The sequence below is a fragment of the Lactuca serriola genome, chromosome 7 (genome assembly GCF_051521515.1).
Source record: "Lactuca serriola cultivar US96UC23 chromosome 7, Lser_US96UC23_V15, whole genome shotgun sequence".
NCBI lineage: Eukaryota > Viridiplantae > Streptophyta > Magnoliopsida > Asterales > Asteraceae > Lactuca > Lactuca serriola.
The window spans coordinates 44,378,642-44,392,195 of NC_136414.1; the positions used below are offsets into that span (position 1 = coordinate 44,378,642).

At 33.5% G+C, this 13,554-nt stretch overlaps 3 protein-coding genes across 3 annotated transcripts; 2 read left to right on the top strand and 1 right to left on the bottom strand.

Moving 5' to 3' along the window:
• On the top strand, positions 1-3,189 carry GSNAP (gamma-soluble NSF attachment protein). The gene is made up of 9 exons (XM_079010973.1): positions 1-156; positions 1,391-1,458; positions 1,567-1,650; positions 1,740-1,899; positions 1,992-2,129; positions 2,245-2,323; positions 2,414-2,493; positions 2,587-2,716; positions 2,927-3,189. Exons 1-9 carry the CDS (start codon positions 110-112, stop codon positions 3,026-3,028), a joined length of 888 nt encoding a protein of 295 aa, XP_078867099.1. The 5' UTR covers positions 1-109; the 3' UTR covers positions 3,029-3,189.
• A 990-nt stretch (positions 3,190-4,179) lies between these two features.
• LOC145061538 (plant/protein (DUF810)) lies at positions 4,180-11,711 on the top strand. Its single transcript, XM_079009050.1, has 26 exons — positions 4,180-4,453; positions 4,540-4,715; positions 5,083-5,147; positions 6,032-6,365; positions 6,455-6,521; positions 6,688-6,841; positions 7,122-7,289; positions 7,416-7,526; positions 7,611-7,820; positions 8,073-8,174; positions 8,254-8,484; positions 8,568-8,642; positions 8,747-8,818; positions 8,902-9,087; positions 9,187-9,342; positions 9,451-9,543; positions 9,619-9,690; positions 9,783-9,900; positions 9,974-10,164; positions 10,288-10,369; positions 10,472-10,564; positions 10,665-10,774; positions 10,864-10,941; positions 11,024-11,119; positions 11,229-11,324; positions 11,412-11,711. The coding sequence occupies exons 1-26, from the start codon at positions 4,446-4,448 to the stop codon at positions 11,571-11,573; spliced, it is 3,306 nt and encodes a 1,101-aa protein (XP_078865176.1). The 5' UTR covers positions 4,180-4,445; the 3' UTR covers positions 11,574-11,711.
• Positions 11,712-12,257: 546 nt separating this feature from the next.
• LOC145063925 (uncharacterized) lies at positions 12,258-13,554 on the bottom strand. The gene is made up of 2 exons (XM_079011481.1): positions 13,014-13,554; positions 12,258-12,853 (listed from the first exon to the last, which is right to left on the bottom strand). The coding sequence occupies exons 1-2, from the start codon at positions 13,552-13,554 to the stop codon at positions 12,258-12,260; spliced, it is 1,137 nt and encodes a 378-aa protein (XP_078867607.1).

A 13,554-nucleotide genomic window follows, 5' to 3' on the forward strand; every position in this document is an offset into this window, starting at 1 on the left:
CAATGCATATAAGCATTTTGGAAGCATCGTGCCATCGTCAATTCGTCATCCATCACAAGAACAGGAGATTTGGGTTTGCTGAAGGCAGTAAAGGTGTGACTAGTCAGCCATGGCCGGTGCCGATCCCGAAAAGCTGATCGCCAAAGCCGATAAACTGTCAGTCCACATTCTTCGTCATCGTTCTTAATCTGTTTGTTATCGTTTATCAGTATATAAATTTATGATCATGTTGGTTGTTAAACTTTGCAATAATTCAAGTAGGTTGAAATTAACATATAATTTCAAGTAACTAAGGTTTTTGCATTTGATATTCATGGTTATTGGACTCCAATTGAACAAATAGCTGTGATTAGGTTAAGTTGATGGAGCTTGTATAGCATCTGGTAGTTACAGATCAGTGTCCGTCTGTTACTTCCAATACTAGATTATGTGATCTGATTGTTGTGGTGAAAGCTGGCTTTTTCTGGATTCGAATGGAATGTGTTTTCCACCTTTTCAATTAATGAAAACTTGCAATCTTGGAAATGAATAAGAGATTCTCATTAGTCCATAATTTGATAGGTTATTAGGTCAGATGGACAAAAAATTACAGGTCTTATCATTTTCCTGGATGCCTCATTAGTTGAATCAGATGACATTGCTGTTGGGAAAATGGCCTTAAATATCCCTAAGAACTCTCCATAATAATAGAGAAAATAACTTAACACAAGAATACATAGGTGGAAACTCCAAAACCAGAGAAAAAGCACGGTCCTCTAGAGAGTAAAATCTGGTATATGATAAATTGTTACAATCATATAGACGAAGCTCTCAAGCCTCTCCCAAATTACACCCAAGCTCTCATAAATTTTGACTAACAGTTTTCTACACTCTAAAACAAGAGGGAAAAAAAATCAAACACTTCAAGTGTATTGATTAGGGCATTTTGAAACCAAAGCATTGGACTTTTTTATAAGTAATAAGCTTAAAGTTTTTCAAAACTTTCATCCTTGTAAAGACGTGACATGGGAACCCTTCTTTCATATAGCCAAACTCGACAATTACAAACACTTTCCATCATGTTGTGGTAATTGATTGAGATTGTATTGATGTAGCCTCTATCCACTGTTGAATAAACTATTTGATTTTTTGTATAAATCATAAAAATGTTGTAGAATTTTTATGCTTAAGATTCAAATAAGTAAAAAGAAATGTTTGTTAAAATTTGGAAATCCAAATATAAACATTTAAATTAGCAAGCATCCATTTCAATATACCACTATTACTCCTTTTGGATTAATGTAATTAGTTTACTACTTTACTGAGAAAAGGTGTTCAATAATTATATAATCTTGTTCTTTTGTAATTGCTTGGATAGTTGGATTCATTTCTTTTTCTTATACTCCAACAGAACAAAACTTACTTTAACTCGGTGGAGTGCTGATTGGAGGAATGCAACTCAATATTACGAACAAGCAGGTAAAAAGTTTTTAAGATTAATATTTTCCCTTTATAAATTCAAGCAACTTATGTTACATATAATATCAACCACAAGTTTATAATATATATATACTTTATTCCTTGAAGCTACTGCATATAGGTTTGCCAAAAAACACGAGAAAGCAAAAGTAGCATTTGAGAAAGCTTCCAAAGGACAAGAAATGCTCGCTTCATATCCTTCAACACTTCAACTAATCTTTCATTTCTATTTAAATTTCATTCATGTTTTATTACAATTGTTTAGACTTAACAAAAGATTACACCATGGGATGCTGCAAAGCATATGGAATCTGCTGCTGCTTTAGCAGTTGAATTAAGCATATGGAATGAAGTTGCTGATTTTTACAGAAGGGCTTCTGAGTTATATAATGAATGTGGGAGGTCACAACCTGCATCTGATGCACTTGCAAAAGGTGCTCGGTATGCATCTCAATTTCCCTATTAACATTTTATATTAAATTTGAATTTATTTTATATATTGTATGAACATAAATATATAATTTATTGAACAGTGCTTTGGAAGATGCTAAGCCTGAAGTGGCCATTACAATGTATACTGATGCCTGTTTGCTACTTGAGGAAGATGGCAAGGAAAATATGGTGTTTGATATATATCGTGCTATCACAAGTGTTTACATAAAGCTTGAAAAGTAAGGAGTTTCATTCCAATGGAATCAGCCATTCCATTCCGTCTCCAATTCCATCATACCAAACACTAATATGACATTCTTTCTTATTGGCTTATTTTTGTTGCTTCACTTGAAGGTATACAGATGCTGCAACTTTTCTTCTGAGATGGGCAGTAGCAGCTAATAAATGCAATGCTCTTCATAGCCAATGCAAGGTGCAAAAAAAAACCTTTTCCTTTTTTTAAATAGGCCATATTCTATTTTGCTAGCAATAATTAATAATAATATTTATTTTTTGGGTGTAGGCTTATCTAAGTGCAATTATCGTATACCTTTATGCTAATGACTTCAAGGAAGCAGAGAAGTGCTATAATGATTGTTGTCAGTAAGTTTTCTTTATACTATGAATATAGAATTTACAATTATAATAAATAATAATATTAAAGTGTAAATATATATTTTGGGTTGTGTTTTGCAGGATTGATACTTTTTTAAGCAGTGATCAGAGTCATTGTGCTAGTAAACTTCTTTCTGCTTACAGAGAAGCTGATATTGAAGAAATCCAACGTGTAGCAAAATCGAGTACTGTATCCAACCTGGATCATGTGGTAAAAAAAACCCTAAACCTTCTCAAATCTCAACTATAGCAATGTACTTTCATTGATTTGATTCTTATTTCATCCTAAATACAAAGCAATTTTCACTGCTATATATAGTAAGAAAAATAGAATGTTGTGATTGAAAGAAATGAAAGTGGGATGCTAAATATATTACACAAATAAATGAAAATATGTTGTTATTTGTTTTCAATGCTGCAGATTATCAGACTTGCAAGGAAGCTTCCTACTGGGGAGGTGATTGCAATGGAAATCAACTCAGTGGAGCATGGAGAGGCCCTTGATGAAGATGACCTCACTTAGTCATATAAAATTATCTCAACATGATCTTGAGAATATATACATATATATATGTGAAAAGTGGCAAAATTATTGTATTTGATTGATTTTATCGCATATTATTTGTTGTATGTTGCGTTTACATATTATCATTCCACATATTATGGATTTGGGAGCTTCACTTTTTTACTGAGTACATTTTGTTTTGAATTGATTTATAAATTATTTAAAAAAATAAAACCTTGTTGCCGTATTCTTTTTATAAAAGAAGACAGACATACAGATTTTTAAATAAATAAACAACCTAATAATAAATCTGATGGAAAAGTCCCATTACATATCACATAAAAATTCAAAAGTCGACATTATTTAATTAATGTATTACAATCTGAGCTCCATAAAATTAAGACCACTTGAATATCATTTTTTATTTTTATTTATTTATTTTTGTAAAAAACGTTTTCAAATGCTATATTAAATCATATAGTCCACTTTTATGTAGTTGGCAATTCCTTTGGATTTGATGTTAGATTTACTTGGAGATCCTCACGTCTTAGAGAATCAACATCATCTGAATTAATCATATATTTTCTTCATCTGAAAAATACCATTATAATATTTTATTAAACAAATAAATACGTTATCTTTTCGCATATAATCTATAATTTAGTTTTTCTTGATGTAATATTTGATTTTTGTATGATATTGAAGTATTTATAAAGTATAAAAGAGTTAGAGGCTGCTTAATAGTCTATGACCAAATAATGTTTGATTGAGTCAAAAACTGATTGAATCATCATATGTTATGTATAAAACCGAATAAAAGACTTTTATTGGTATAAAACAATCTAAATGAATAAAAGACTTTTATTGGTATCAAATGGATAAACCTCTCATCAGATCCGATATAATTGATACCAAACAACCCCTTAAATAACAACTAATTACAAAAGAAGACATAGATGAAATAGTCTATTAAGATGTGTAGAATTTAATGGATTAGAAAGATTAAAAATCTGAGTCATATTCAAAAGATAAATGGAGATTTAATGATCCATTGAACAATTATGAAAGTATTATATTTTGTTCAAATAAAACGTTTTATTTTATTTTTACCATAAAGGGAGAATAGTTGTTGAATAAAAGATTATAGATACGGCGGTGACTTGATCTGCTTCATATGTCATTGTTTGATATATACCTTCCAGTCTCTCTCTTCCCTCTTTCACACACACAAAACCTTCGCTATTGACAAGTTTATCGAGAGAAACAGAGATCCAAGGAGTTGGAACTTGGAAGAACTCTCACTGCATTTCGATTCATACTTCTCGCGTTGAAGTTTCACCTGCAACATATATCTTTTCATCGAATTCAACTTTCCTTCGTCTCAATCCGAATAAGCTGGTGGTAATTGAGCGACCATCGAGCTTCCGCATCTGCGATGGAAGAGTATGTGTAAATGCTCATTGAGTTTAACGATTTTCCTAGAACTTACCAGAGTTGATATATGTATCATGTATGTGTATTTCTGACAGGGAAAATGAAGTGGAGCTTTTACAGAGGTATAGGCGAGATAGGCGGATACTTCTTAACTACTTACTATCTGGTTCTTTGATTAAGAAAGTTGTGATGCCACCTGGTGCTGTTTCGTTGGATGATGTGGATCTAGATCAAGTTAGTGTTGATTTTGTTCTGAATTCCGTGAAAAAAGGTTTGTAGCTTTGCAATTGATTCATTTAATTAGTTGTACTTCCTCAGATTCCAAAATAAGAGCTGCATTTTGACTTCGAATGTCAAAAGGTTACTTTTGGGCGGTTTTATTATTATCGAGGGTTTTAGTACTTAAAGGGAAAATTGCGACTATGTTAAAGTTTATAGTAAGCACTAAGTGTAAGATATTAGTTTGCAGCAAGTTTCTTTATGATTTTGGGTATGGAAAGTGGAAAGTACCAAGTCTGACAAGAAAACAAGATGCAGCTCTTTGAAGTAAATGGGGAACTGAGTTTTTGCTGCTATATTTCTTTTTGTTTGACCTAAAATTGGAATCACTAGTTTCTGTTTCTTGAACTATTTTGCAGGTGACATGCTTGAGCTTTCAGAAGCCATTAGAGATTATCATGATAGTACTGGATACCCTCATATGGTAAGATGAAAGTTGAATATCCTTCCTTTTCAAAAGAAAATAGGTGGCATGTGTCTATGAGCTTTAAACAAACTATTTTCTAACATCAAACTTGATATGAACATTCTATGTTTTAACTTTTAAGGATTAAGTTGGCAGCTAAAATAAATTGAAAAACGATGGTGGATCAAGAAATATATATATATTCAAATGGATGCTCTCTTCTTCCTCTTATCTGATTTTTTTACAGATGAAATCCACTACCATTACACTCCTTTCTAGGAGAGTTTTCCAAAAGGAAGACTTTCAAGAAGATATTTTAGACTTTTAGTATAATAATATGTGATGAAAGTGGTAGTGTTGGGAGGATTTTTCATGGAAGAGTGGTTATCCATATTCCATAATCCAATAATTAATGTCTATATATCTTAAATATAATAATGCATATCTTTTTGGTGAATAGACAAAAACGGGAACTGTATTTATCTAGTGTGTAACTGAAATTACTCATAAGTCATAAGTGCCCTTGTTAGAAATAACAATTGATCCCATGTGCATATAAATACATAATCTTTTTATGGATATACATCATGAATCAATATGCAAAATTGTTTCCATAATCCATATACCTCCTAAATTTTTAATTGAAATAAATGTATTGGCCATTATCTATATTACACATGCTTTTGTAGTGTTATAGAGAAATATGCCAATTTAGCTGATAACTTCTGAAGAACAAAGATTGTTATCAATAAAGGACATCCCATACTGGTAGTTGCTGCAGATTTGAGGGGATGGAAGTAGATATATCACTGGGCACTTATTACTAGGAATCATTGAACATTGCATCACCTTCCTTTTTTGTTTATTATTCATTTATTTGTTTTTTTTTCTGTGTAATGAAGAATGCAGGGTCTGAAGGTGAGTTTTTTTTGGCTACCAATCCTGAATTATCAGGTTCACCTCCAAGGAGGGCTCCACCAGCTGTTCCTTTTGTGGCCCCATCACCCATTATGTCAGACATAACATCACTCCCCTTTGAGGCAACAGAAGAGGATGAACCAGTTATATCCAACTCAAAATCTTTTAACTCGGGCCCAGCTCAGAGTTTAACTGTTGATGACATTGATGATTTTGAGGATGATGATGATTTGGAGGAACTGAATAGTCGCAGGTATTCAAGGAGAACAATGAATGATACTGCTGATCTTGTTGTGGGTTTGCCTTCATTTGCAACAGGTAAACACAAATGATGGAAAGTTTTATGAAAATATTGTATCATCTTCTGAAATTGGTGTGTAAAGTTATGTGTTTGGTCATTTCTTCAGGTATAACTGATGATGATCTTCGTGAATCTGCCTATGAAATCCTTCTGGCTGCTGCAGGAGCTTCGGGGTATCTTTTCTTTCTTTTCTGTCTTTGGCTCTTTGCATGAACTTTATTTTGTACACACATAGTTTTAGCATTTCTTTTGAATTCCCATTTTGCTGTGATTGATTCTGTCTGGACTACAGATCTGCCAAACTACCTTTTGACTATTATGTAATGATTGTTTAAGCAGGGGACTTATAGTGCCATCAAAGGAGAAGAAAAAAGAAAAGAAATCCAAATTGTTGAAGAAGCTTGGAAGGAGTAAGAGTGAACAAGTTACAAATCAATCCCAACAATCGACTGGTTTGACTGGCCTACTGGAGACAATGCGTGTCCAGATGGAGGTACAGACTATATATTGCTGTTTTATATATACACTGTTTTATATAGTAGTCTATTTTGGTTGTATGATATATGGTTTGTTTGCATGTTGGACATGATTGATGGGGACTGTTAGAAACCATACCGAGTTTAGGTTTGCTCTTACAAGATAGGAGTTCTATTACAGATATTACTATTAGTTATATAAAGTATATGCTACTTCCTTATTTCATGTTATTAATTAGTAGACTGTGGACCCCACAAATTTGTGCTTGATAATAATAATGATTGTTGTAAACACAGATTTCTGAGGCGATGGACATTAGAACAAGACAAGGGCTACTCAATGCAATGGCTGGAAAAGTGGGGAAAAGAATGGATGCTCTTTTGATTCCTCTCGAGTTATTATCCTGTGTTTCTCGAACCGAATTTTCTGACAAAAAAGCTTACATAAGATGGCAAAAGAGACAAGTCAGTACCTTCTCTCTCCGTTTTGTTTCGTAGCCTTATCATATTATTCATGGGCATGTGTAAGTAAATTTCCAACTTTAACTAATATTGATGTAAGATGTTTGATCCAATGTTGTGTTAGTTCAGTTGAACATGTTGGAGGAAGGACTTGTGAATCACCCAGTTGTGGGATTTGGAGAATCTGGTCGCAAAGCAAGTGAAATGAGGATTCTATTGGCAAGAATTGAAGAATCTGAGGTTAAAATGAGATCTTTTTAGTTTTTACATATGCTATGCTCTATTGCTCTTACTTTATCATTTTTTAAATTTGTCTTATTTCAGTCATTTGCACCTTCTGTGGGTGAACTTCAACGCATAGAATGTTTGAGATCTCTAAGGGAGATTGCCATTGCACTTGCAGAGAGGCCAGCTCGTGGTGATTTAACTGGTGAAGTATGTCATTGGGCAGATGGGTATCATTTGAATGTCAGATTATATGAGAAACTTCTTTCCAGCATTTTTGATGTTCTAGATGAGGGGAAACTAACTGAGGTATGTAAATTTATATTCAAGGTTAAGCATGATTTTGTTATAAATTGATTAAATTCCCTCCCTCCACCTGTACCCTTACAAACCATGGTAGCATGATTAACATTAAACTTCTAATGTTGTATTTACTAGTGGAGTTAAATGCAAGAAGTGGCAACATTATTGGGTAGCTTTAACAAGCCTTAAGAAAGAAATGGAAGTAGCATATATGATGATGATGCATAACAAACAGCTATATTTTATGAATGTATGCAGGAAGTGGAAGAAATACTTGAACTTCTAAAGTCAACGTGGCGTATCTTGGGAATAACAGAGACTATTCATCACACCTGTTATGCATGGGTGCTATTCCGCCAGGTACTAACAGATCATAAATTAGTTTATTATAATATTTTAAAGAGCTATAAATAATAAATTTAGCTTCTTTTTTTTGCAGTTTGTTATGACTAGGGAGCATGCACTTCTTCGACATGCCATTGAGCAATTACATAAAGTACCCTTGAAAGAAGAACGTGGCCCACAAGAGAGAATGCACTTGAAAACCTTGTTTTGCAAATATGAAAGTGAAGAAGGCTCCCAAGAGCTATCCTTTATACAGTCCTTTATAATACCTATTCAGAAGTGGGCTGATAAGCAACTTACAGATTACCATTTGCATTTTCCTGAGGTTCATAATCAAATCATGTGTAATCCTTTCTGTTTTGTTAACCCTTTGTTTTTCTTACATTGCTTTTATTCCATTCTGTATAGGCATTGGCAATGATGGAACATGTGGTATCAATTTCAATGCTAGCAAAGAGACTTCTTCAAGAGGAACATGGATCGGTGTGTAAAACCCCATTCATCTGAAAGTTTTTCCTTTGAATAACTTGATTATTTACAGAATCTAAAATAAACTGGAACTATCATTTGTTTTGGTGGCAATGCAGCATGAAGCTGTTACAGATGGAGAGAAGATAGAGTCCTATGTATCATCATCCATCAAAAGTGCATTTGTAAGGGTAAGTGGTTCACTTACTTTCAGTTGACTCGATATGTTAGAGACCAAAAATAATAAAGTATGCATCCATATACTTTTTCACAGATATTGCAGGATGTTGAGACTATGTCCAATGCAACAGATGAACATCCACTAGCACTATTAGGGGAAGAAACTAGAAAGCTTTTGAAAAAAGATGCAACCGTATTCATGCCAATATTATCCCAATGGCATCCACAAGCAGTTGTTGTTTCAGCATCTCTCCTTCACAAGCTCTATGGAAGCAAATTGGTATGAACAGCCTCTCTCATGTCAGCCATTGCTGCTGAAAACTGCTTAATATGAAAAAAATATAAAAAACTTTATTTGTGTGTGTTAATAAATTTACAGAAGCCCTACATTAGTAGTGTTGAGCAACTTACAGAAGATGTTGTGTTGGTATTTCCTGCTGCTGATGGTTTTGAGGAATATGTTATGGACCTTATCACTTCTTCATGTGGAGAGGGACAAACAGATGTCTCCTTGAAAAAACTTGCTCCTTACAAGGTATGGTGTTCTTTTATAGCATTCTACTTTCAGATTATTTCTTACTACTAGTACCTTTTTAAAATGGTTGCCCATTTAGATATATTTTTTTTGTTTACTTTTTATCAGATTGAATCAATATCCGGAACACTGGTGTTGCGTTGGGTCAATTCACAACTAAGCAGAATTTTGGGTTGGGTTGAGCGAGCTATTCAACAGGAGGTGACTAATTGAATGCCATTAATGATTTACTGTTCTTTTTCTTGGTTAATTATGTTTTTCATTTTAATATTTCAGAAATGGGAACCAGTTTCGATGCAGCAACGACATGGGAGTTCCATTGTTGAAGTTTATCGCATTATAGAAGAGGTTCTTATTTCTTTTTCTCTTTATTATATCTAGTCTTAAGCATCCATTTCCATTACTATGAATAACATACTTTTGTTTTTATGTTCCTTCAGACTGTTGATCAGTTTTTCGCTCTAAAGATTCCTATGAGATCTGGAGAAATGAACAGCCTGTTCCGAGGCATTGATAATGCACTTCAAGTATATTCAAAGCATGTTGTTGACAACTTGGGTATGCATATTTAATGTAGAAAAGATTCTTCCTTTTATGTGATTCATAATAGTGAATTTGAATGAACATGCAGCTAACAAGGAAGACATAGTTCCTCCTGTGCCAATTCTGACAAGATACAGGAGTGAAAGTGGATTCAAAGCTTTTGTGAAGAAAGAGTTGAATGATTCAACTTCAAGGATGCCATTGCCTGATATGAGAAAGTCTAGAGACATCAATGTTATGACTACACCAACACTATGTGTGCAGTTAAACACCCTTTATGTCAGTTCCTCTTTCCTTTCCCCCTGTCTCGATAAATGATGTTAAAAAAATATAAACATTTGAGATTTATAAAAAGTTAGGACTTAACAAGCTGACTGAATCTTTTATCACTTTCTACAATAGTATGGCATTAGTCATCTTAACAAGCTGGAAGATAGCATTTGGGAACGCTGGATAAGGAAGCAGAAGCAAGGAAAATCCAATAGTACGTGAACTTTATTTTTCTTAAAGAAAAAAAAATCATTATTGTGTTTATACGATCTAAAAATGAAATATTCATAATCATATCTGAGGATGTATTTTACAGAGAGGTCTACAGATGACAACTTGAGAAAAGAAAGCTTTGATGGAAGTAGGAAAGATATCAATGCAGCCATTGACCGGATCTGTGAGTTCACAGGTGAGAACATTTTTCAAATTCATCATATCATGGTCAAGTATTAAGTATATTCAAGATCTGATTTTATATTTTTTCCATGATAATTTTTAACATTTTACAGGAACTAAGATAATTTTCTGGGATCTAAGGGAACCCTTCATTGAAAACCTATATAGACCTAGTGTTTCAGAGTCCAGGTTGGAAACAACACTCATTGAGCCTCTTGATGTGGTATGTCTAACAAACAATTTTTTTTTTTTTTTTTTTTTTTTTTGATATTATTATTTACATATAATAATAAATGTTTAATGTGTTTACAGGAACTAAATCAACTATGCGATATCATTGTGGAGCCACTCAGAGATCGAATTGTAACAAGTCTTCTTCAGGCATCACTGGTGTGTCTCATTTCTATTTTTTCAGATGCTTCATGGTCCCTTATTTATTTATTTATTTAAGAAAATTTGTTGTTTTTTGCAGGATGGTCTATTTAGAGTGCTATTAGATGGAGGTCCATCGCGATTGTTCATGCCTTCTGATGCTAAATACTTGGAAGAAGATTTAGAGGTTTTAAAGGTATACATACCACTGAACTATAACTTTTTTTTTATGATCACTAAAAAAATAAAAAATAAAAAGACTGATGCCAAAAAGCTGTCATTTGTTTTGGTTGATTTATGTTTAGGAATTTTTTATATCTGGTGGAGACGGGCTTCCTCGTGGAGTTGTTGAAAACCAAGTAGCACGTGTTCGACAGGTGATAAAGCTGCAGGGTTATGAGGTTAGTTCTTCTAGAATATTCATTCTATTTGTATAGAATTTTACGGAAAATGTGAAATGTTGTATAATTACGCATTTACCCTTGCAGACACGGGAGCTGATTGATGACATAAAGTCTGCAAGTGCTACAGACAGAAGCAAGCTGGGTGCTGACACACAAACACTATTGAGAATATTGTGTCACAGGGGTGATTCAGAGGCTTCTCAATTCCTAAAGAAACAATACAAAATTCCTAAATCTGCTGCTTAGGGTTTGTCAATACTTGGTCGTTTTGTATGATTTTGTTTGGTTAGTTATACCGTTTGTATTGTAAAGTTGATTTGTGAAATGCACACAATCGGATGGATTTTGATCATATAATTCATTATTGGATCGACTTTTCATTCACTTAATTTATCATCAATATGATCAGATTATAGATCTTTAAAACAATAAACTTAATTTAACAAATAGTTTATCAAATAATTTTTATTTTTAAATGGCAAACTATCCAACCCATAATCTAATCTTAAACACCACCTTATATCTTGCAAAATGGTAAAAGTAGAAAAAAATAAATAAATAAAAAACTATCGGACAAGATACCAAAAGAAAATGTGGTATGGTTTGTCATATATCGCATTCATCACGAGATACCCACCACATACCACATATGTGGTGGGTGCCACATCAGCACCACATTCCATTATCACTAACATGAGATAATTACCACTAACACACCACTCCACATTATTATTTTTATTTTTTTTAATTAAAAAATACAATAAAATTACTTTTTTTTAATTCAAAAATACAATAAAATTACTTTTTTTAATTCAAAAATTAAAATAAAATTAAATTTTTTATAAGTAAAAAGCATTCATTTTTTTAAAACTATTTTTTCATTAATTATAAAAATAAAATAACAACTTTAAACTACATTACTTAGTTAATCTAGAAAACAAACATTACATTAATAAGAAAACGAACATACATATAAAAATCATAATCGTCGTTCATGCTATGTTGGTACAAATGTTCCGCGACATCTTCTCGAAGATTGAAACACGTTTCACTGTTATGAATTTCAACAACTCGCTCCAAAAAAGCATTCGTTCCGGGTACGAACTCCTCAATTGGAACGACAACGTTGTTCGGATCATACGTGCAAATCGCTCGACCTTCATCTTCAATAATCATATTATGCATTATAATACATGCTAGGACCATTCGCTTAATTCTTTCTTTATCCCAGAGTCGTGTAGCATATTTCACTACATGCCATGTTTGCTTAAGGACTCCAAATGCCCTCTCGATATCCTTTCTCGCCGATTCCTGTTTTTTTGTAAAAAATTTTGCTTTTTCGCTTCGAGGAACTGAGTATGCCTTCATCAATGTAGAATAATCCGGGTATATCCCATCACCAAGGTAGTAACCATATTTGTACGCGTGCCCGTTTACCGTGAACGTCATATCAGGTGCTTTGCCGGTCCAAATATCGTTGAAAAGTGGAGACTGACCAAGAACATTAAGGTCGTTGTTAGACCCCGCTACTCCAAAAAAGGCATGTCATATCCACAAATCTTGAGATGCAACAGCTTCTAGGATGATAGTTGGTTCACCTATATCTCCTCGAGTGAACTGACCACGCCATGCAGTTGGACATTTTTCCCAAGCCACATGCGTACAATCTTAGACTGCCAAGCATACCAGGAAATCCATGCCTCTCTTCATGAGCCGAATATAATCTCTCAATATCACGTTGAGTAGGTTTACGCAAATATTCTTCGTGAAAAACCTCATAAACACATGCAGAAAACCAATCTACACATTCAACCGCGGTCCTCTCGGATACTTTCAAGTATTCGTCAGATGCATCAAATGCTATACCGTATCCCAAATACCTAAGAGCAGCCGCACATTTTTGTATACTACTAAAACCCATTCTTCCTCTAGCGTTGGGTTTTTGTTTGAAAAAATCATAACGAGATTCTAAAGCATTACTAATACGTAAAAATATAGCCTTATTCAGACGAAAACGACGTTCGAACGAGTCGTCATTATAAAGACAATTATCGGCAAAGTAATCACGTACCAATAAGTCGTGTGCGGCTTGGCGATCACGATTGACGACCGCCCTTGTACGCGCTGCATTCGAACTTTCTTCGGCGTGAACGTGTTGCACAACATTGAAGAATGTCTCGACGAATTCTACGTCGTCATCTGAGTCAAAACTTTTTAAAAATTCCAT